The 23,275-nt window shown below is 44.6% G+C and overlaps 1 protein-coding gene across 2 annotated transcripts in view; it reads right to left on the bottom strand.

The window, feature by feature from the left end:
* The window catches only part of MTMR12 (myotubularin related protein 12), a 65,390-nt gene that overhangs the window by 28,024 nt on the left and 14,091 nt on the right, over positions 1-23,275 (bottom strand). For both annotated transcript variants that reach the window (XM_033421310.2, XM_004266029.4), the window contains exons 2-6: positions 10,894-10,954; positions 7,978-8,120; positions 6,565-6,637; positions 5,584-5,714; positions 4,185-4,278 (exon numbers count right to left, since the gene is read on the bottom strand). In XM_033421310.2, coding sequence (XP_033277201.1) covers positions 4,185-4,278; positions 5,584-5,714; positions 6,565-6,637; positions 7,978-8,120; positions 10,894-10,954 — 502 coding nt within the window. The remainder of the gene's footprint in view (positions 1-4,184; positions 4,279-5,583; positions 5,715-6,564; positions 6,638-7,977; positions 8,121-10,893; positions 10,955-23,275) is intronic.

Here is a 23,275-nt window from a genome sequence, read left to right as displayed (position 1 = left end):
AAGCCCATTTTTATCCCCACAGAATGAACTCACTGCTTCATCCTAACCTTGTTCCTTTTTTCTGTCATTCATCCAAAATTATGAGTGAGGCTCTGTCTTTTGTGCTGGGCGAAAGCAGCTGTTCTTGTTCCATTCCGTGCAAAAGTAGTTTATAGCTCCATTTTCAGTCATCTGACCATGAGATAATTTATATAACATAAAAAGATCCTGTGCAGCACTAAAAGACAGGCTTGGCACAAATGCTAAAATAATAAAATATTTTTAGCCCTACCAATGTGTGCATAAGATGGCAAACTCATTTGAACAGCATGCCAGATTGCTGAGTGTGAAGCCTCCTTCAGTGTGAAGATGCACTGCCCGAAAGAGGCGTTTTCAGTGTGACACCTGGTTTCTGAGGGCTAGAAACAAATCAGACAGCTATGGTGAAGGTCAAGGCCTGCAAGCCAAGGGCCACATCACAGTGACGGGGACTTCTGTCCCTAACCTTGCCGCTACCCGCTAGGAGGAAGTGCCCAGGAGCACTACTCTTGCAGCCCAGCAGGTGTGTCCTTGGTCCTCTCCCAAGTCACAGAACAGCTTGATGGGGGTGACGGGTGCCAAACACCCTTGGGTATTTTTTTTTTTTTGTGGTACGCGGGCCTCTCAGTGTTGTGGCCTCTCCCATTGTGGAGCACAGGCTCCGGATGCTCAGGCTCAGCGGCCATGGCTCGTGGGCCCAGCTGCTCCGCGGCATGTGGGATCCTCCCGGACTGGGGCACGAACCCGTGTCCCCTGCATCGGCAGACGGACTCTCAACCACTGCGCCACCAGGGAAGCCCAACCCCTGGGTATTTACACAAATCAGTTCATTCAAGCCTGTGCACATCTTAAAAAAACAAGCCTTGGGACCTCCCTGGTGGTCCAGTGGTAAAGAATCCACTTTCCAATGCAGGGGACATGGGTTTGATCCCTGGTCGGGAAACTGAGATCCCACATGCCACGGGGCAACTAAGCCCGCGCGCCACAACTACTGAGCTCGCACGCCTCAACGAGAGAGGCCACGTGCCACAAACTACAGAACCCACACGCTCTGGAGCCTGCGTGCCACAACTAGAGAGAGAAAACCTGCGTGCCACAACTAGAGAGAAGCCCGTGTGCCGCAATGAAGACCCGACACAGCCAAAAAAATAAACAAATTTTTAAAATAAACAAAAATATCAAAAAAAAAATCAAGCCTTCCTGGAAAAACAAAGTGTTTAATAAAACTCCCACCTAATCCTTTTAATACAAACAGATCATAGTACAAAGGATGATAAGACAAATAATGATTAAAAAACAACAGTTAAGGGGCTTCCCTGGTGGCGCAGTGGTTGAGAGCCCGCCTGCCGATGCAGAAGACGCGGGTTCGTGCCCCAGTCCGGGAAGATCCCACGTGCCGCGGAGCGGCTGGGCCCGTGAGCCATGGCCACTGAGCCCGTGTGTCTGGAGCCTGTGCTCCGCAACCGGAGAGGCCACAACAGTGAGAGGCCCGCGTACCACAAAACAACAACAACAACAACAACAACAGTTAAGCTTACATAGCACTTAGTACACCAGGCACTATCCTGAGCATATTACATATAATAACTCAATCCTCACAACCCTACAGGGTAGGTAATATTATTTCCTCCATTTTACAGATATAGCACAGAAAGGCCAATTAACTTGCCCAAGGTCACAGAGCTAGGCAATGGCAGAAATGGACTTCAAACCCAGGCAGCAGTAAAGTAAATTTCCATAAAGTAATAAATGCAAATATTAATAAATTCCCCCATGGACATAAGTAGTAACAATACTCCTAGGACCTTTTAGCCAAAGTACATTTGTGAATTATTAAGCCTGAGTAAAATGAAAGATGTTCAGACTGCAAAGCACCCACCTCTAGAAACCCCTACTCAATCAAAAAGCAAATTGATCAACTCGCATCTATCAGCTATAACCTTTACTCATCAAAAAAAATGGAGGGTGGAAGGAGAAAAGAAGGCTAGAATTCAGATAGAATAGAAGATGCTATATATCCTGGGCTTTCTGGCACAAAAAGCCACCACAAGGTAATGAGCTCAGTAGTTGTGGCGAGCGGGCTTAGTTGCCCCGCAGCATGACCCTTACTGCCAGGGTCAGTCAAGGTAAGGGTTTCGGCACACAGATCAACACATGCTGGGAAGCCGAGAAACCGTCCTGTGCTGGGTCCAGACCAAGAATCAGGATATAAGGAAGTGGCAGAATTCCTAAAACTACAGTATGATTTTCAAATGTAGACCCAATAAATGTTTATGTAAATTACAGCAATCAACAAAGAAGTCATATTTTGTATATCTCATACTGCAACAAGCTGTTGTCAGCCAGCACCCAGCTAATCAGCAGTTATACATATGGCTACAGTGAAAAGACCATTCACAAAGATGAACTTACTGAATTAAGGAACAAATTTTGTGTTGGCCTGATAGTAGTGCTAAGTATATTTTACGTCAGTGGAGCTCTCTGAGCATAATCTGTCCTGAGTAAGCAGTTACACTCTCAATTAACCCTCATTTAATGACTGCGCCCTGTGTGCCATGCATTTAACAATTTGTAATTTTCACAACACTTCAAGGGAAGCATTAACAACACTATTCTTTGAAATGAGAAAACAGAGGCCCAAGAGTTAAGTGCCATCCCCAGGATCACACAGCTACTAGGCAGCTGGACGAGGATTTGAACTCAGGTGGGACAGACCTGGAAATTCACACCTTTTCTACTAGACCACCATAGTCCCCCAAATGCAAGCTACTCTCTCAGATATCTACATCTCTGCCAGTCCTGCTGCCTCAAATACTCCTGTGTGCCTACCGGCCACTCCACATCCTTCACCAGCAGTTCAGGACCAGCCTTCGCCCTCTGACAGCCCTCCCTCCCCCAGCGTGGTCGTTCCCTCCACCACAGGACACATCACTCTGTTTGACTTGAAGCTCTTAGAGGGCAGGGATTTAGTCCTGTTCATATCCCCAGGGTGCGTGACCCACAGCAAGCGTTCGATAAACATTTACCAAATGAGCAGTTAGGGACAAAGCAACTCTGCATTCCAGAAAGCATGATATATGCAGTTAAACTAACACGCCACCTCCCCGATGAAAGGCACATGGCACTCAGGATCAGTAAACATCAACTTCACGTTAAGAGTAATGGGCAGATAGGAAGGTAATGAACAACATGGTAAATATAATTAACACTGTTGTACGTTATACACAAAAGCTGTTAGAGTAAATCCGAAGAGTTCTCATCACAAGGAAAAAAATTTTTTCTATTTCTTTAATATTATATTTATATGAGATGATGGATGTTCACTAAACTTACTGTGGCCATCATTTCAAGATGTATGTGAATGGAATTATTATGCTGTACACCTTACACTTATACAGTAATGTGTCAATTATATCTCAATAAAACGGGAAGAAAAAAATAAAAATACTGTTAATAATTTGGAATTAAAAAAAAAAGAGGAATGGACAGAGCAAGTGGACAGACGGAGGAGGAGAGATCCAGAGAAGGAAGAAGACAGACATCTGTGGAAACACTGTACAAAGCTAGGCATTATTAATAGCTAATTCAGATGACCACAGTTTCTTACTTAAAAGACTGCTCTCTTTTTCAGGGAATCGAATGGAAAACATTTGGAATTTTAAGTTTTCTAACCAAACTACTTTTCTGATGTGCTCTCTTAGGTACAACTGTTCCATTCCCCATCCCCCAAACATTTGCTATAAGGCATGTTCTGGTTGTTTAAAAACTTTCTAGAATGCAAGACATTTTTTAGGGTCTCATGAAATGAAACCAAGTGTATTAAAGTGAAAAACAGAATCCAGGGGCAGACAGAGTGATTTTAAACTTGTCTCAGTTTTGCTTCTCTATAGCCTCACATTCCCAATCATAATATATTGATTTTCTTTCATAAGCAACAAACAAATAATCCCTCACAAAAAGCAAACAAACCTAAAAGATAAGTTAAAGAAACAAAGGTCACAGGAAAGAAATAGAAACCTTTTTTTAAAAGAAATCTGAATGACTCACCCAAGCAAGAGGCGACCCATTGCTAGAGAAGAGGGGAACAAAACCCATGGATGGGTTTTCTCCCAGAAGTTGCAGGTAGGAACTGGAAGGGGCCTGCCTACCTGCGGATGAAAGCTTACCTGTGTGGTTCTGTGCTGCAGTCGCGTAGGAAAACAGAAACAATCGTTTCAGCAGTTTAGGGGCCTGGGTATGATGGATTATGCCACTGACAATCTGGAAAAGAACCAAGCGATGGATACAGTCATGCTTTTGGCAGATAAACACTGAGAGACAAGACCCAAGTTGTCTAGGTCTCCGTAATGCTAATGGGCTCCAATGGGCAGCATGCTAACTAACTCTCATTGAGGTCTGTATCTGTGATGTGACCTCTTGAAATAATGCCAAGTAAACAGAACGCTAACCATTTTGTCAGGTTTTTAAGAGCTTTGAGTTTCTAGGGCAATTTTTAAAACACAGTCTAATTTCTCAAAAACAAAGCACTAAAAAAACTTAAGTCCCATTTTCAGATACTCCAAAAATCTGACATGTCAAAGATATATAGCTGACCAGATAATAACCAAGATGCTTAGCTATTCTGTTCTACTTGTTGTGGCCTTAAGGATCTTCTTCTAGAAGATAAGGCAATCAATCCCTCATGCTTTTTGTTTGAAGTTCCAAACAAAAGTATGTTCGGATAGATGACTAAAATCATCATTCAAAATAAAGTTTCTGGCTTCTCAGGGAATTTTCCAAGTCTACACCACTCTTTTTCCTGCTCAGAACAGATACAGATACTGGAGTCATGTTTATTATTCTAACTGATCTACCGCACTACCTGAAAGAAAACTAAGAGCATACCTGAAAAGAAGGCTTAACTCACTGCAGCCAAAGACAACAGATAAACTGGTCTCTCCCTAGATTTCCCCCTGATGTATCTACCATGACAGTGGCAAGTCTGAGACCTTCAATATCTTAAGAGAAATCTTGGAAGCTACAATAACCATTGTGACCAGTTTGCCCAGTTACATGTCTCAATTTGCTGCAGCAACCTGATTAAGTAAGGGACCAAAAGCACAGGCTCATTTGGTGACTCACTTTGCCCATGACCGTGTACCTCCCCCTCCTTCCACACGTAACCACGACCTCCCAGATGTCAACTCCTTCATGCCGGGAGCTGGGGGTCACTGCTGCTGCCTTCTGGAAAGGCTGTCAGAGGTGGGGAAAGGGGGTTGCTTCTAGCTGCTCCATCCTCCCCTTCCCCTGATGGCCTTCTGATCCTGGTTTACCACCTCCCACCCTCTGCAGGCTCTGGGAATGAACACATTATGAACTGAAGGATTAAACGCAGCCATGTGCCAAGATAATATAGTCCTGCTCTACCAAATTCTCTCTCAATTCTAATCAAAGCACATGCGATTATAACCAATGTCAACTTTACAGAATGAAAGGCTCCCCTCAACCTTCGTGCAATGGAAGCAAGAACTGAAGTGGGGAAAACCTGATGGGAAATAAAACCTAAAAACACATGCGACTAGTTACCCTTTTGACTTCCTCTTCTTTTGTGTACCTCAGACAAAAGTGGAATACCCGGAGGTCTTTGCAGTGGATGATGAGTTTCTCAGGGTATTTCTTCAGCTGTCCAAAGAGAGTCTTTTTTTTCTCATCAAACACTACACATCAACAATGAAATCAAGAAGGGAAATCATGTTATAAGACAACAATTAAATGCTAAAGAAACAAGGTAGACTATTAACTTCCAAGGGCGCCTCTCAAAAGTGAGAGGAAAGGCACCAGCTTCTAAGTAACTGTCAGCAGGGCCCAGTCCCATCCAGCAGGGGCCCTGTTCTCTGGAACAGCCAGGGTTCCTCACTCCTCCCCAGGAAGCACAGACCCAAATGGACTGGCCACTGTTGGCAGAACTGACTCCTGCAGAAAACCCAGCTCTGAAAGCTGAGATTACGAAAGATGGGAGATCACTAGGGATCTGCTTTTGGGACAGTCAACTCCCAGGTTTATAGCTAGGGCCCCTCCTGACACCCTCCTCCCTTTCCCAGAGTTTGCACCACGCAGCACCTGTTGGTGCTGGGAACACCATAAATGGCTACTGAATGATTTCTGACAAAGCCCTGACTACAAAAACAGAGAAGTGGAGCCCAGAGAGGCTTTGTTTAGTCAGAAGAAAAGACACCCGAGTGTGGTATGACAGACCTTTATCAGGTGAGCCTTTAAAGTGAGATCTGCACAGCTAACATTGACATATGATCAATATCTATCATGTAATAGCACGGTGGAGTATTAGAAAGAACAGGTTCCATGTTCAAGTCCAAGCTCCTCCAGCTAAGCGACCCCAAATAAGCCACTTCGCATCTCAATTTTATCATCCATAAAACTGATTTAAATAAGATAAATATGTGAAGAAATTTCAGTAAACTATAAAGGACCAAAAAAAACCCAAAAAACCTCATCATTATCAGCTATACTTTCAAAGGCTGGCAACACCCCAGGGGAAAACATACTCACCTCCATAAATCTGATCAACACAGTGGAGGGTAATGTCATTTTCTCCTATAACCTTATTCTTAAACTGCGTTTCCTAAAAAATTCAAAAGGAAACAACTGTGATTCCTTGCTATGCACTGTGACATTTACAGGTAAAGCAAATCACCATCCTCCACGTGCACATAAAGAAAAATGGGGAGTGCGTGGGGGCAATGGGTGAAGGTGGTCAAAAGGTACAAATTCAATTATAAAACAAGTCCTGGAGATGTAATGTACAGCATGGTGACTAGAGTTAATAATATTGCATTGTACATTTGAAAGTTGCTAAGAGGGTAGATCTTAAAAGTTCTCATCACAAGAAAAAAATTGTTTAACTATGTGATGTGATGGATGTTAACTAAACATATTGTGATGATCATTTCACAATATTTACATACACCAAATTCATCACGTTGTACATCTTAAACTAATACAACGTTAAATGTCAATTATATCTCAGTAAAGCTAGAAAAAATAAATGAAAAGGTATACATCCTACACAAACAAACAGGGAAATGTAGTCACATCCCTAGGAAAGGGACGATGGAGTGAAGTGTGTGAGAAATGCTGCGCAACACTTGTTTTCAAACCCAGGCAGGACATGCCATTGCCGGCTGCTCCCAGGCCAACCCACCAGGCCGCATGCACAACACCCTGAGAGATGCTGGCAGGTGGCGCATAGGTTCAGATTTCTCCACACAAATGTAGACAGGTGAGTGACAGAGCTACGAGAAGGCAGGAAGAAAACCCCAGGCGATTCAAGCTCTGTAAATGCTGCCTCTGTACAGGACTAGGAACCAGGCTGCTACAGCAACAGCTGCACAGAAGCCCACGCTGTCAGGTGGCAGGGTGCTGGCGTGGCCGGGCCAGCCGGTTCCCATTACCACCAGCGCACCCTGAGGGGTGCGGGTGTTCCCTCCTCACTCCACTGCTCACTCTTCCTAAGGAGGACAAGTCTTACAAGCACAGAGCAACCACGAAGTAAACCCAAACTCAGTGTTGCATTCAGCACCAGTGTCATAACTGAATTCAGTTCCTGAATTTGAGGAAGAGTTCAGTATAGAGAAAACATGGGGAACTAGTATATTTGGGGAGATGTGATTCCCATGAGTGATAGGTACTGTGCTGAAATACAGAAGAAAATTAAAAGCTGACGGCGTCAACCTACGAGGTCAAACGCAAGCCAGCGTGACGTGAGGCACTGGTGGGAAACTGCAGGGTGGTCCTCCGCCGAAAGGAGATCCCAAAGGAGAGAGAGCAGACTAGTGGTGAGAAAGACTCTGGCCTTTGTGTTTACATGCGTTAGGGGCGAGTTATTGAGAAGCTGGGAGAAAAGACAATGGGGCCACCAATGCAGTGCTCCCACAAACTCAACCAAGCGCAGCTCACACATACATCATTATCCAATGCAGATTCGTCATCGCCCAAGAAAGCAATCTTGAAGTCTGTGCAGACAAGCCTCCCATAGATTCCACGCTGACAGGAGTCTTCCTGGACACACTTCAGTACTGTGCTGGCTTCACAGAGCAGCTGTTCACCTGATCAAAACCAAAACAAGTCCTCCTTAGAGTCCTCAGGCAACATGCAGAACGCAAACAGTACAAGCTTCCCGGCTCTATTCCTGTAAGACAAACACACACTACAACACAGCACACGGGAGCTGCAAAACCTAGGGGAGAGGATGAAGCAGAGTGGGGACTGCGGAGAAGTGAAATCACAATGACTCAGGTACACTTCTACATGGGGCACTTCTCTATCTTCTCACTGTGAATAATGGACGTGTCCAAACAGGTAGAAATGATCTCGGCTACACTTACAAACACAGATCTTAGTGCTTTCATCACCTGGACCCAAGCAGAAGTTCTGGAGAAGCGGTACCCAAGTGAGCAAAGCCAGAAGGGCTGGCCAGTGAGCTCTGGCACGTAGCTCTGGAGCCCCCCTTCCTGTGAGGGTGGACCATTCCTCACCCCGGAACTGCGGAAAGAGGGTGGGTGCCTCCCTGGCCCGGGGCCCTAAGGCAGCTTCCTCAGGCACAGAGGGTGCAGCATGACTGCACTCATTCTGGCTCCACGGACAAGGATGGGAGGAAAAGGGAGGTCAGAGGTTTATGGGAAAAAAACCTGTTTCCTCTCTTTCTTAGTTGAGAGTATTTCCTCTCAGTGTGTCACCTTTCCTGCTCTATCTGCAGACGCCCAGCAGCATGAGAGCTGTATTTCCTGGTGATAGAGAGTACTTCTCACTATAGTCAAAAAGATGAGGATTTAGGGATAGGCAGGAAGTGGAGAGGCTCATGAGGGCTGGATGCCTGCGTAAGGGCAGGAAAAAAAGACGGATACAGGGGAAATGAAAAACTAAGTGTAAAATTAAAAAAAAAAAAAAAGGAAGACTAAGTGTAAGACTAAGTGTAAATACTTTGTGACAAGAAGGAAAAAGGAATTTTCTTCTCATCCAACAGGTAACCATCTCCTCCTTAGAATCTCCCTCTGGATACTTCCTTCAATGTCTTTAAATTTACCATTTGGCTCAAAATTCATTTATTCTAACTTTGAATATGAAAACAAAGAAGAATTCCAGACACTGAGATTATCAGGGGACACATATTATATTTAATCTTGTTTTTTTTCTCTCTTCCAAGGGGTTAATTACAATGGAAATACAAGAAGATGGCTCTGTCACCAGGTCAGCCTCTACAGAGACCACCGGGCTTGAAGAAAACAGTGAAGTCAGGGCCTCATTAGGGTTTAAAATAGTCCCAGAAAAAGTGCTTCAGCTGAATCCGAGGTAGAAGACACGTGAGCAAGGCTTCCTGTGCTTTCAACTCCTGGTGTAAAACAACTTTAATGGTGAGCCTCTCCCAAGACCAGGCAAGCCATATGGGTCCATGGTCAGGCAATGGAGATCAGAAGTTGGCACACAGGGGCTAAAACGACATCCAGGAGAGGCTCTGCAAGCATGGCGACCTGCACCACACTTGTCAGTTTGTACGTTCAAAGTCTCAGGTCATGGGAGGCACGAGCTGGAAAAGATCATAGTCTAGTCTAGGAAACCTGGGCTGCACACCTAAAAGAGGCCGTCAGGAATCCAGGGGAATGGAGAATGTACATAACACTAAGCTAAAGACAAAAGTAAATTTCAGAATCTACAATATAACCCAAGAAGAGGAAATACAATAGGATATATGGATTGAGGTTTAGGCCATTATTATAGGGAAAAGCCTTTGAAACTTAAAAACATTTTTTAAAAAGTCAGAGATTCTGATATGTTTACCAAATAAGGTGGATCAGTCAGAAACTTGTACATATTCATATCCTCTCAATAAAATGGAATAAAATCAAAAGAACCAGAATGAGGACTCAATTGTTTTGGGAAATGTATCTAAAAATACTTATGAAAAAAGCTATTTGGGACTGGAAAAAAGAAAGTAGCAAAACAATCGAACGCACAACTCACTGGATAGCCCCATATATGGAGGCTACACCACCAAGAAGTTTGTTTCTGAATTCAGAAATGATTAAAACTTGGCTTAAGCTACAGAGTCACTCTCCTCCATCAGAAAGAAAGAAAGAGAGAAAGAGAGAGAGAAAGAAAGAGAGAGGGAAGAGAGAGAGAGAGGGAAGAGAGAGAGAAAGAGAGAAAGAGAAAGAAAGAAAGAAAGAAAGAAAGAAAGAAAGAAAGGAAGGAAGGAAGGAAGGAAGGAAGGAAGGAAGGAAGGAAGGAAGGAAGGAAGGAAGGAAGGAAGGGAGAGAAAGAAAGAAAGAAAGATAGAAAGAAAGGAAGGAAGGAAGGAAGAAAAAGAAAGAAAGAAAGAAAGAAAGAAAGGAGGGAGGGAGGGAGGGAGGGAGGAAGAAAGGAAGGAAGGAAGGAAGAAATCCAACCAATCCAGGCTCCTTGGTGATGACCGAAGAGCAAAGCCCTGGCAGCCCCAGCGTTTGATTAAACCCCAGCAGGGGCTGGGTGTAGGGATCTGCAGGGGACCAGGATCTTCCTGACTGGGGACCAGAATACTGGATGGGGCCAAGTAAGGCACCCTGAAAAAAGACCTCATTTGCTTACAAAAGAGGTGAGAATTTCCCATGTTTATTTTCATCAGCTATGGGGAAGGGGAAACAAAAATTCTTTGTAGCTGTTGAAATACTCAGTCCCAGGTACGCAGTTACTGAACTAAAGACATTGATATTTTTGTCCAACTCATTACTGTCACACACTGTCTGGATGAAAACAAAGGAGTTTATATATAGTGCTACTAGGGATGACACAATTTATCACTGGCTTTGAATTGCACATGAGGTAAGATGCTAAGATGACTGTTACCTGGCAACAAGTGAAGAGTTACTTCCTTCTCTGTTACTTCCTTTTCATTTGTGTGAATTTCCTAAAAGAGAAGAGAAAGGGGTAATATTTTTGTTTATTTAAGGGCTCAAAATGAATAACATAAAGCCACACTTTCATAATACACACTAGAACATCATATTCACTCAGGAGCTTTTTGTTTATGTGAAAAGCTAAGTTTTGTTTTGTTTTTTAATTGAAGTATAGTTGATTTTTACAGTGTTGTGTTAAGTTTTTTTTTAAGTATTTTTAACTAAAGGAAGTCAGAAAATTTCAACAAGTTGGTTCAATGTATTACACTAATTATTTAGAATTGACAACTATCAGTTGTCCCAAGTGGAGGGACAGGGATGGGCACTCCCCATATAAAGGAACAAAAGTCACAGAGCAAAGGAAAGCAGCTTAAGCAGAGTCAGAAAGAGAATAGAAGACAGTCCACAGAATGATTCCCCTCTTTCTCCAGTGAGAATCAAGGATCGAAAACAAAAGAAGATTGTTGTGTGCTTTTGAGAGAAAATGAACCTGCGTAAAGGGCTTGAAGGTAAGAACAGGAAACTACTGGACTGGCCAAAAGGTTTGTTCGGTTTTTTTCTAGAAGATGGCTCTAGTAGCACTTAGTTGTCTTTAACTTCATTTGAAATAATTCTGCTAGATTGTATGTGACAGCTGTCATATCAGCGTGCATTTAAAAAGACTTACCAAAATTGGTGAATTTTTGTGTAGCCATTTTAATATTGAAGATGGAAGAAAAAAGCAACATTTTCAGCATATTATGCTTTATTATTTCAAGAAAGGTAAAAATGCAACTGAAATGCAAAAAAAGATTTGTGCAGTATATGGAGAAGGTGCTGTGACTGATCAAACGTGTCAAAAGTGGTTTGTGAAGTTTCGTGCTGGAAATTTCTTGCTGGACGATGCTCCATGGTCAGGTAGACCAGTTGAAGTTGACAGCGATCAAATTAAGACATTAATTGAAAACAATCAATGTTATACCACGCGGGAGATAGCCAACATACTCAAAATACCCAAATCAAGCGTTGAAAATCATTTGCACCAGCTTGGTTATGTTAATCACTTTGATTGTGTGGGTTCCACGTAAGTTAAGCGGAAAAATACCTTCTTGACCGTATTTCTGCATGCGATTCTCTACTTAAATGTAATGAAAATGTTCTGTTTTTAAAACAAATTGTGACGGGCGATGAAAAGTGGATACTGTACAATAATGTGGAACTGAAGAGATCGTGGGGTAAGCAAAATGAACCACCACCAACCACACCAAAGGCTGGTCTTCAACCAAAGAAGGTGATGTTGGGACTTCCCTGGTGGTGCAGTGGTTAAGAATCCGCCTGCCAATGCAGGGTACACGGGTTCCAGCCTTGGTCCGGGAAGATCCCACAGGCCGCAGAGCAACTAAGCCCGTGCGTCACAACTACTGAGCCTGTGCTCTATGAGCCCGCGCACCTAGACCCTGTGCTCCACAACAAGAGAAGCCACCGCAGTGAGAAGCCCGCGCACCGCAACAAAGAGTAGCCCCCGCTCACCGCAACTAGAGAAAGCCCGCACGCAGCAATGAAGACCCAATGCAGCCAAAAATAAAAATAATAATAGTAATTTAAAAAAACAACAAAGAAGGTGATGTGTATATGGTGGAACTGGAAGGGAGTCCTTTATGATGAGCTCCTTCTGGAAAACCAAACAATTAATTCCAACAAGTACTGCTCCCAGTTAGATCAACTGAAAGCAGCACTTGATGAAAAGCGTCCAGAATTACTCAACAGAAAACACATCATCTTCCATCAGGATAACGCAAGACTGCATGTTTCTTTGATGACCAGGCAAAAACTGTTACAGCTTGGCTGGGAAGTTCTGATTCATCTGCCGTATTCACCAGACACTGCACCTTCGAATGTCCACTTATTTTGGTCTTTATAAAATTCTCTTAGTGGAAAAAATTTCAATTCCCTGGAAGACTGTAAAAGGCAACTGGAACAGTTCTTTGCTCAAAAAGATAAAAGGTTTTGGGAAGATGGAATTATGAAGTTGCCTGAAAAATGGCAGAAGGTAGTGGAACAAAGGGTGAATATGTTATTCAATAAAGTTCTTTGTGAAAATGAAAAATAAGTCTTTTAGTTTTACTTAAAAACCAAAGGCACTTTTTGGCCAACCCAATATGAATGTATCAAGTCAATAGTGAGCCATCTACTCTGCAGCATACCAGGGCTCAGTAAAGGAGGCCGGGAACATATTTCCTCATTCTAAGTTACCTAAAACCATACGGCAGTGCAATGGGATGCAATCACTTCTAATAAGGAATCAAGGCCAGGTTCTGTGTCACTGTTTCTCAATAAAAATATCTTCAAATGCTTCTATGCTGGGTTCAGTGTTTATCAGATATTCAAAGATAATTAGCAATGCTTAATGAATTAATGGACCAAAACAACAATCATAAATGGCTGTTAACTTTAAGACGTTCAACAGGGGTTACATCTTTATGTAGATTTTCGTTACTTTCATAAACAAATTTATCCCCATACTAGAATATTCATGTTATACATTCTTCTGTTAGCACCTATAATATTATTTTTTAAGTACCCATGTGCATGCTTATCTCCCTCTCTAGGACAGTGTTTCTCCAACTAGGGCTTGTATCTATTAGTGGGTTGTAAATCAATTTCATGGGTCAAAATCAAATTTTTCCATAATAAGAATAAAAAATATCATAAAGTAAAAAACTGGAAAAAGAATGACTGTTAACATAACAAAAAGAGAGGCATGTTGGGCCCCCTCATCAACCTACCACACCATCTATGAAGAATTCTTGCCAAAATATCTGATCTCAATCTGCTTGAGCTGCTATATCAACCTACCAATTTACAGGGTGAATACCGGGACAGAGAAACATGTTAAATGACACCATGGGGATGCAACCAAGCAAATCCTGACTGTGGGAAATTCTACAACACACAACCAGCTCTGTCAACAAATAAAAATGGAATATTTTTGGTCTGTTTTGGGTAGAAGTGTCTGGTTGGCATGAGTTTTCTGAATTTGTTGATTCAGGCTGAAGCAGGGCACTAGAAGAAACCTGGGTACGTCTGAGGCAGGGAGAGCCCAGACAGCCCGTCCTGAGGCTGAGGAACAAGAGCAAAGTCACGGTGTCTTCACAGAACCTGTTTTGCGTGTGGTCTGTTTTGGAGACGACCGTGATTTCCACCCCAGGAGATGCCAATCAATCAAGCCTCTCTGAGGCAGCGTTCTCAAAGCTGTGGAGCGGCAGGTCATCTGGGGAGCCTGCAGACACTCAGGCCCCAACACAAGCCTGAGCAATCAGAGTGCGGGGCATGCAGCTCAGCCTCAGGTTTTGTAGAAGCTCCCCAGATGACCCTGATGCATTGCTCTAGGTTACACGAGAGGGACTGTTTTTGCATATGTAAATGCTATGAGTGTTTTGGTAACTCAGAAATTCTCATTGAGAGTTTTCATCATCTGTCATTGACAAAGAACTGAATTAAAGCACAAGTATTTTTGACAGGTTTATCATCTTTCTCTGAGGAAAGCAAAGCTATTCATTAAATTCAATCAGCTGTTAGACACCTCTAGCAATCATCTTTAGCGCTTGGAACTGAAGCCAGCACGGAGAAGACTACCCTATTGTTACGTCCGAGGAAGTATCATCTTCCGATAATAAAGATGTTATACTACCCCAAACTACCTACATACATCAATTCTTGAAATGGTTAGTGATATTCTTTGTTTACATTCCATAAACAAGACAGTTAGGAGACATCTTTTAGAACTCTGTCCTACCCCAAACGCCCCTTCCCCAGACAACTGTCCCCTGTGCCCCACCTCCAGGAGAGAGTCACTGCCTCCCCATTACCTGCGTGGGCTAACAGACAGCAGTACCAGCAAACGGCTAATCGTTTTATCTCCCCATTAATTTGGCTGAAGGGCCAAGAGAAGCTAATCAAACTGGCTGCTTCAACTACAGACCTGCAGATTTGGCCACAAATATGGAGCCACAGAGAAAGCTGTTCTGCAAAGAATGAGACACGTGAAGAAGATACGTGGAGATAAAAGCCCAACCCAGACACACAAGCAGTCACAGCCTGGACTCCATGGCTTTCCAGGCTCTAGCGAGGCCCACCCTCGCCTCTGGCCCACAGTTCCATGAACCACACCTGTATCTTTATAAATGGATCCCCTCGTTAGCAAAAACTACCTACAGTGGTTCTGCTGATTGTCACCAACGGCATCAACTTAGACCAACTGCACTAACAACTGAAAAACCACAGATGACAGAATCACGTCATGCAGCATGTCAACGTGCAATATATCCGGGGCCGCAGGATTAGGAATCAATGTCAGAGCCACCAATCTCACGAGTAAGACTGGCAGGGGAGAAGGGAAGCGGGAGCTGCACTGCCTGCTTCGTGAGCCTGAGTATTCGCGCCCAGGAAGGAGGCAGGGTCCCTGGTGGCCTTCCCTCACTAGAAATGGCAAAGGAAGACTCCCACAGACCTGCTCTCCATTCTAAAACACTGTCACAACATGGCATGTTCTCAAAGGGATGAAAATGAATCCACCAGAAGCATTTCGTGGGAGAAAAAAAGAAAATGACTGGAGACATTTTCCCCACTCACCCTCGTCTTTGTAAAATGCCCCGGAAGCTTAGTACACATTTTTCATTTTAAAAGTAGGGACTCCTCTTCTCTAGAATGATGTTAAATACGTTCTGATGTTGGCAACAAGCTGCTGACCAAAAATTGATCTGTGAAAAGGGAAAACCCACCAAGCAGCTAAGTCATGGAGGAGTCACATATCTCATGAAGCATGTGGGAATTTCAACACCGGCTAGGGGGACAGAAAAACCACCAAGATTCCTAACAGTGCTCGACTTCCTACTAAAGCTGCCACTATTCATCAGACTTCCTTCAGCTGCAGAGAGGGAAAGGAGAGGTCAGAATAATGCAGTAAGATATACACCGCTGCTGACAAGCCAGCCTCCAAAAATAATCTAACCACCCAGTGCATGTGAGCCCCTGCCTCGAATGCCATGAAACAGATCACAAGACTTTACTTACCCAAAACACAGACCGTGCAGCAACCTCATCTATTTGGAACACTGCTGAAAATCACAAAGTGAAAAAGACTTCTGAGCAGTAAAGACAGGTGTGTCCAAGTTTGGGCACAGCAATCAAAGCCCTCCCCAAGCTGTCAGTCCCAGCTTCCACTTCGACCAGATGCTTTTAACTATAATGATAAGAGCCAGCATTTATTAAGCTCTATGATGTGTCAGGTAAGTATACTTCATTAGTACCTCATTAATCCTCACAACTCTAGGACTGGCGTTATCTCCATTTTACAGGTGAAGAAACTTAGGCTTAAAGAGGTTCAAGAACTTCCCTTTTATAGGAAAATAAGTCACTAACCAAGGGTTCGGCCCAAGCCCCGACTAACTCCAGAGCCCACATTCCTCGCTGCTGTGTCCTAGTTCCAATAAACATGGTCTCCAGTTTCCTACCACAAAAGAAAAAAAGTCATCACAGCCATTGCGTATAACAGAAAACCAGTCTCCTGTTACAAAACTGATTAGAACAAATCAGAAAAATTCCCTTAAGAAAACTGTACTCCACTGTACAAGGATTTGCCTCATACAGGACAAAAGCATGTGAAAGCTAACACCAGCTACACTCCTGAGAATCTGCTGAGAAGCTGCAAAGCAGCCTGGTCGTTTCCATTCCACTGGTTCTCAAAAACTAGTTTCTTACCAAGTTCACATTCAGAATGCGCACATCTCGAAAGTGTGATGGACCTAGGGCCCCTCAGCAAAGGCACAAAAAGGGAAGGGCCCTGCCAGATGATCACTGACCTTGAGAAGAATGGAGCGGGGGTCTCTACAATGAAGCTCTCGTAGGCCAAAATGCTTATAAATGTTCACATCAACCCTTCACTGCTTACAAGGGCTCTGAGTCAAAAACTGAAGTTGTTATTCTCGGTTTAATTTTATCCAGCCAGAAGGGCAAATTCCAAGAGGCAACATAACATCCCTAAAGGTTCCAAAACACAATTTCCTTCTATCACATCTGGCACCAAGTGCTAAAAAGACATAACACAAACATTTTATTTCCTCCAAGTCGCTCCACTGGTCTAAAATGGACACTTAATACTCTGTTTTTTCCGCTAAAACAAAATCTGAGGGGAGAAATTCATTTCCATCTACATATTAGGTGGGAATCCATGTGTATCTTAGAACAAAATTTCCCTTTTTTTAAAGCAGAGAGTTGTATTTTTAACACAGCCTAGTACTGACAATTTAAGTTTTGTCTTTCCCCTGGCTTCTCCAAACTTCTCTCTGTGCATGTACTGAAAACAAATAATACAGACTTGAGACCACAGTCCAAACCCAGCTCTGGTACCTACAGACATGAACTTGGGCTTGCCATTTAACCTGAGCTTTGGTTTCCTCCTGTGTGAATGGAAACAATACCACCTCAGTATGAGGATATGAAGAGAAACAGGTGTAAACACCTGGCATACATATTCAGTAAATGGGAGTTGTTACAATTGTTGGACCCAGCAGAAGCTATGCTTCTTGATTCCTTTCTTTTTTCTCCTCCTTTCTTTTGATGACTAAACAAAGAATTCCAACATACTACTTAAGAGTTGCAATGATTCAAGACTCTGAGTACAATAATTTCTGCTTCTCTCTCAATCCTGTTTCCCACATGAAACTAAATTGACACCACTCAGGAGGCTTCTCAATTCTTTTTTTTTTTATTGTGGATCAGAAACTCCTGCAATTCACAACATCCAGGTTGGTCCTAATTCCATTAGACTTGGACTACACAGTAATACCTGAAGTCGTAGAAAAAGAAACGGCACTTTTCTGTTAATAGGATTTGTTTTCTACAATGACTTAGGTCCTGTCCTTTGCTGTCTTTTCTTCTGCAATAGAAAGTACTTTGAACCCACTATAAGACCAAAACAGTAGGGCTTCCCTGGTGGCGCAGTGGTTGAGAGTCCGCCTGCTGATGCAGGGGACACGGGTTCGTGCCCCGGTCCGGGAAGATCCCACATGTCGTGGAGCGGCTGGGCCCGTGAGCCATGGCCACTGGGCCTGCGCGTCCGGAGCCTGTGCTCCGCAATGGGAGAGGCCACAACAGTGAGAGGCCTGCGTAACGCAAAAAAAAAAAAAAAAAAAAAGACCAAAAGAGTAAACTAATGGCTTTCTTAAGAGAACACCGCATCTGAGGAAGGGACTGCTCAGGCATGCCAACAAAAGGTAAGCTTTCCCGACTGCTGAATTTATTCAAAGTAGATTAAGCTGGGAATTCCCTGACGGTCCAGTGGTTAAGACTCAGAGCTTTCACTGCCATAGGCCTGGGTTCAATCCCTGGTCGGGGAGCTAAGATCCCACAAGCTGCGGGGCGTGGCCAGAAAAACAACCAAAGTAGATTACGCTACTGAAAGATGGCAACAAATTGTGAATAAAAACCTATACAAGCACTTGCGCACTGGAAGAAAGGAGCCATGCTGCAGGCAATCATCACTAATATCTAACCTGTCTCTGGTTAACACTTCAAAACAAGTATAAATGTTAACTATCAATTCTTGCAAGATAATCAACTCAGGAAAAAAAATAAGCACCATCGCCACTACCATCAACCATCCTCCACTCCCCAAATCAAAACATACACCAGTCCTGAGAAGAGAAATAACCTAGAGGACTCCAGTAAGTCAGGGTATGCAAAGAGGAATCATAAAGAAACCCTCCCCTCAAAAAATGTGAATTTTTTCCTTTACTTTGGGAAGCGACCTGTATGGGTGGTAGAGAGAAGGTAGGGAGCACAGAATGGAGAGTACTCATCAGCTATGTCCCACAGTTCCTTTGCCTCCGTATTTTTACAGTAGCTTTTTGAACTCCACAAGAAAAACACAGAAAGAACAAATACGGAGATAATATTTCAAAGTTTTTGTTGTTGATCCGGGGAGAACGAGCATAGTTGAATGGAGAAGAGGGGAAAGGGTTAACAGTAAGGTACAGCCCACGTCTGGATGCACTGAATCTGGACATGGATCTTTTTTTTTTTTTTTTGCGGTACGCGGACCTCTCACTATTGTGGCCTCTCCCGTTGCGGAGCACAGGCTCCGGAGACGCACGCTCAGCGGCCATGGCTCACGGGCCCAGCCGCTCCGCGGCATGTGGGATCTTCCTGGACCAGGGCACGAACCCGCGTCCCCTGCATCGGCAGGCGGACTCTCAACCACTGCGCCACCAGGGAAGCCCTGGACATGGATCTGAAAGTGGGTTACAGGACATGATGAGATTCCCACGTGCATGTCCTACTCCTGACCATGCTGAGTTCTCAATGTGTATAAGCTGTTGTCTTCATGGGCAAATTTACTGGATGAGTGATTAAAACGCTGTCCAACCTGACCTTTACAATTGGATGAGTAAATACAATCTCTTCGTCCGCCTGCCGATGCAGGGGACACGGGTTCGCGCCCCGGTCCGGGAAGACCCCACATGCCACGGAGCGGCTGGGCCCGTGAGCCATGGCCACTGAGCCTGCGCGTCCGGAGCCTGTGCTCCGCAACAGGGGAGGCCACAACAGTGAGAGGCCCGCGTACCGCAAAAAATAAATAAATAAATACAATCTCTTCCTTACTGACATCACAGATGACTACATCATGACTCAGGGGTCGCTTACAGACTGCAGAAATCACAAGTGTCCATGCTATGAATGCCAAAGTGGCTACTTTCAAGGGCCAACGCTTACTGAGGCTGAGAGGTGAATAATGATGACACAGTTCTAGAGCCTTTGGGGCAGGCATCGTTGAAAGGGCTTTATACTTATCAACTCAGTTAATTCTCATAGCAAGCCTTGGAGTAGGGCTCTTATAGCCACTGTTACCTCCAACTCTGCAGACAAAGCAGACACCCGGCTAGAATGTGGTGGAAGCAGAGGTCAAACCTGGTAGCTGGCTCAGCCTGTGTTCTTACATGATGCCACACTACCTCTTCTGTGGAACAAAGAAAAAAAGGAAAACAGGACAGAAAGATCAGTGAATGTATCTGCTATACCCACCTGAAACCAGGTCAAAGCAAGCATCAATAAAAGAGCCCAGGGAAAGCCTAAAATTGTTTTGGAGAGGCAAACAGAGGCTGAAAGGACAGAAGCAAAAAAACAAAATACATGTACCCCCCAGTAGTAATGGTCGCTACGTGGGAAAGAACTCGGGGGCTTCCTCAACACCAGCTGAGAGTTCACCTCCTATGACTCACTCCACTGGGTCCTCCAAGGCCTTAGTCTCTGGGTGTCACCCCAACCAACCCACGAGAGTTCAGCAGGAATCTTCGATGTACCACACTCCAGGGAAGGCTCCAACCGCAAATAACACTGCTATGTACAGTCTGGGCTACCCGGTGCTTCCCCCTTCAAGAGCATGTCATCCTAAGAGCCCCCCTTACACCTTCTCCTTCACCCTCAGTACCCAGTTCTTCACCACCAAATCCAATCAGTAAGACCCATTACATATGCCCACAACCCATGCTCCTCTCTCACCTCCACAGCACCACCCTGGTCCAAGCTACCATCATCTCCCACCCGGACCACTGCAACAGCTTTGCACCTGCTCGACCTGCATCTGCCTCTTTCTTATGCATTCTCCACCTAAAGTGGCAGTGCTCCTTTCACAGCACGGTCTGCTCTGGATTACTGGTGGCAGGAGGGCAACAACCTGATAAAGCCTGCAAGGAGGCCCTGCACAGCCTGGTCCCCACCTCCTTGTCCGCCCTGCTCTCCCACCAACCTCCTCCTCAGTCTGCATGTTGGCCACACTGGTCTTCCTTCAGCCTCTCGTACCTGCCAAGCCCCTTCCTATCTGAAGTCCAGGTTCCTTCTGCTTGGAATGCGTCTCCTTTCCCTCCTTGCCCTGTGAATTTTAAGTATCCATTGGACCTCAGGACAAGGGTCATTTCCTCTGGGGAGCCCTCTCTGTTTCCACGTTCTTACAGCCCTGTGTATCTCTCCCTCCTAGCACTTGTCATAACTGCAATTTCACATTTATTTATGTAATTATTTAAGTCTATCTCCCCACCAATCTATAAACTCTTTGAGGGCAGGTCCTCTGTCTGGTTTTTTGCTTGCCATATTGTCCCAGAATCCAATACAGGCCTTGCAAACAGTAAGTGCTCAGAAGATTTCGTTGAGTAATTTAATTAATAATGGCTTTAGGTAATGAGAGGTTTTTAAAAACACTCCAGCAGGAACCAGAGAGACACATGGGAGGGAGATTAAGAGACAATATCTAGGCTTGGGCTTTGACGTGGGTGGCATCACCAAATGCTCTCATCATACTGTAAAGAACATTCCATTAAAGGCTGTCATGTACGTGGTATTAATCCAGAAAGACTAGAAGTCATGAAGCCTGTCCAGTAAGAACTGCAGGAGAGCAGGTGCCGTGGATAGGCCTGGCATCATCCCAGGATCTCCCAGGAAATTCAACCAGCATCCAGGGACAGCTGCCTCTGCACCAGCCCTGTTCTCTGGAGCAGCGGGAGCTTCTGAAACTGTCACCTGGTTTCGGGGAAGGGCCCGGAGTCCCCCTTAACCCTTTGCTCCTTCTATCCCACTACCCTTCAACTCTGATCCTCCCTGCCCAGCTGCCTCATCAGCAAATGGTCACAACTGTACTTCCAGAGCTGTGACACGTGGGACAAAAGTCCTTACTGACCCCAATTAAGTATCATGCTCAATGTGTAAGAAAAGAGGGCTAGAAAAGTACAGTTCTTTAACAATCAAGCAGAATGGGTTCCACTAGTTATGCTGACAGACTTTTCCCTGCAAGAGGCCTGAAAAGGAACTCATTTGAAAATGATGCAAATTTTCAACAACTGGGGCGTTAAACACCATCCCTGTGGTTTGTGCAGCGCCTCTTGCTACTCCATCTGAGTGTGGACAAAGCTTGCTATTATGGCACAAAAGAACAGCAGAGACGGCTGGCACTGGTCAAAGAACGTCCAAGTCTTCAAAACTAGGGTATCTCAGTGGCCTGAATTCAGTTAGAACAGCGGCATGAACATAAGTGGAGGGTAGTTCTGCCAGAGTGCGAGGATCAAGGTTGGGGTTTGGGGGTTAATTCCTATTTCAACATTTACCCCAATGCTATGGCTACTTTTTTATGTTTGTTTCTTTTAGCTTAAAAAGAGGATAAAGGGCATGAACAGCAAGTCTTCCAGTTTCCGCACATTTTACCCCACAGGTCAAAAGGACCTACGTCTGTTCCTGCTGCCGCGGTGAGTATCAACAATTCCCAGGACACGCAGCTGCCACTGCCCTCACATCTAAGAAACTCGCCCCGTGCGGAGCCAGGAGCACTCTTATTCTGGCCACGTCTGTGCCAGACGAGACGTGAGAACTGCCACCCATTCTCCAGCAAGCCTGTGGCCCAAAGGAGACACACCCACTGCGACCCACCTCATACAGGTGGCCCACCAATTACGAGGTGTCCATCTGATCTCCTCTCAGAACTACGTCTCTGAGAAGGCGTGGCCCAAAGCACAGGGTTCCCGTGAGCCTGTGCAGCGAAACCAGTGAGTCAACACTCGAGCTGTATGTCTGGTTACTCAGAGGTGCAAGATGACCCACTGCCAATAGATACCAATTCATTTCAACAGCTCCTGAGTAACCTACCTACCAAATGCCCGGTGTAAAAAGATGAAGAACTGACTTCTGCCCTTAAGATGTTCAGACAGACAAAAAAATAATAACTGGAAAACTGGGTATTCTGTGCAATAAACATTAGACACCTGCAGAAGGTTATCTCTACGCATCATCTCACTTAATCCTTACAACTCTTAACTGCCGTTACTGTTCCCATTTTAGAGATGGGGAAAATGAGGTTGACCAAGGTTAAGTGAAGCGAGACTTGAGCCTGGGTTTGCCTGTCTAGAGCCATGCCCTTCACTACAATAAGCCTGCTCCTGTCCGCCGACCACATCCTCCCCAAGGACACCGTTTCCTCTCCCCGGCCTTTCAGACACTCTTTCACTGACCGAACTGTCATTTCTTAGGCACCTGCTGTACCAGCACAGCAAAAGCAGATGTGAACACAAGGCACAGCCCTGACCTCCTCAGAGTACATGGGAGTCTGACCACAGCACAAGCAACAGTAATGACTCGTGTACGCTGCTACGCTGTGCAGGAGGCCACAACAGCAACACAGCAGACACACCTAACCGCATTCGGAGGGGGTCAGCAAAGACTGCTACCCTCAGGAAGTGTCATTTAGAGCCCTGAAAATCAGCAGAAATGCGTCTGGGCCAAACGACCGACACTCTGGCTGGCTGCTCTTCCTC

The sequence above is a fragment of the Orcinus orca genome, chromosome 3 (genome assembly GCF_937001465.1).
Source record: "Orcinus orca chromosome 3, mOrcOrc1.1, whole genome shotgun sequence".
Taxonomy (NCBI): Eukaryota; Metazoa; Chordata; class Mammalia; order Artiodactyla; family Delphinidae; genus Orcinus; species Orcinus orca.
This window is presented reverse-complemented; position numbering and strand designations above follow the sequence as displayed.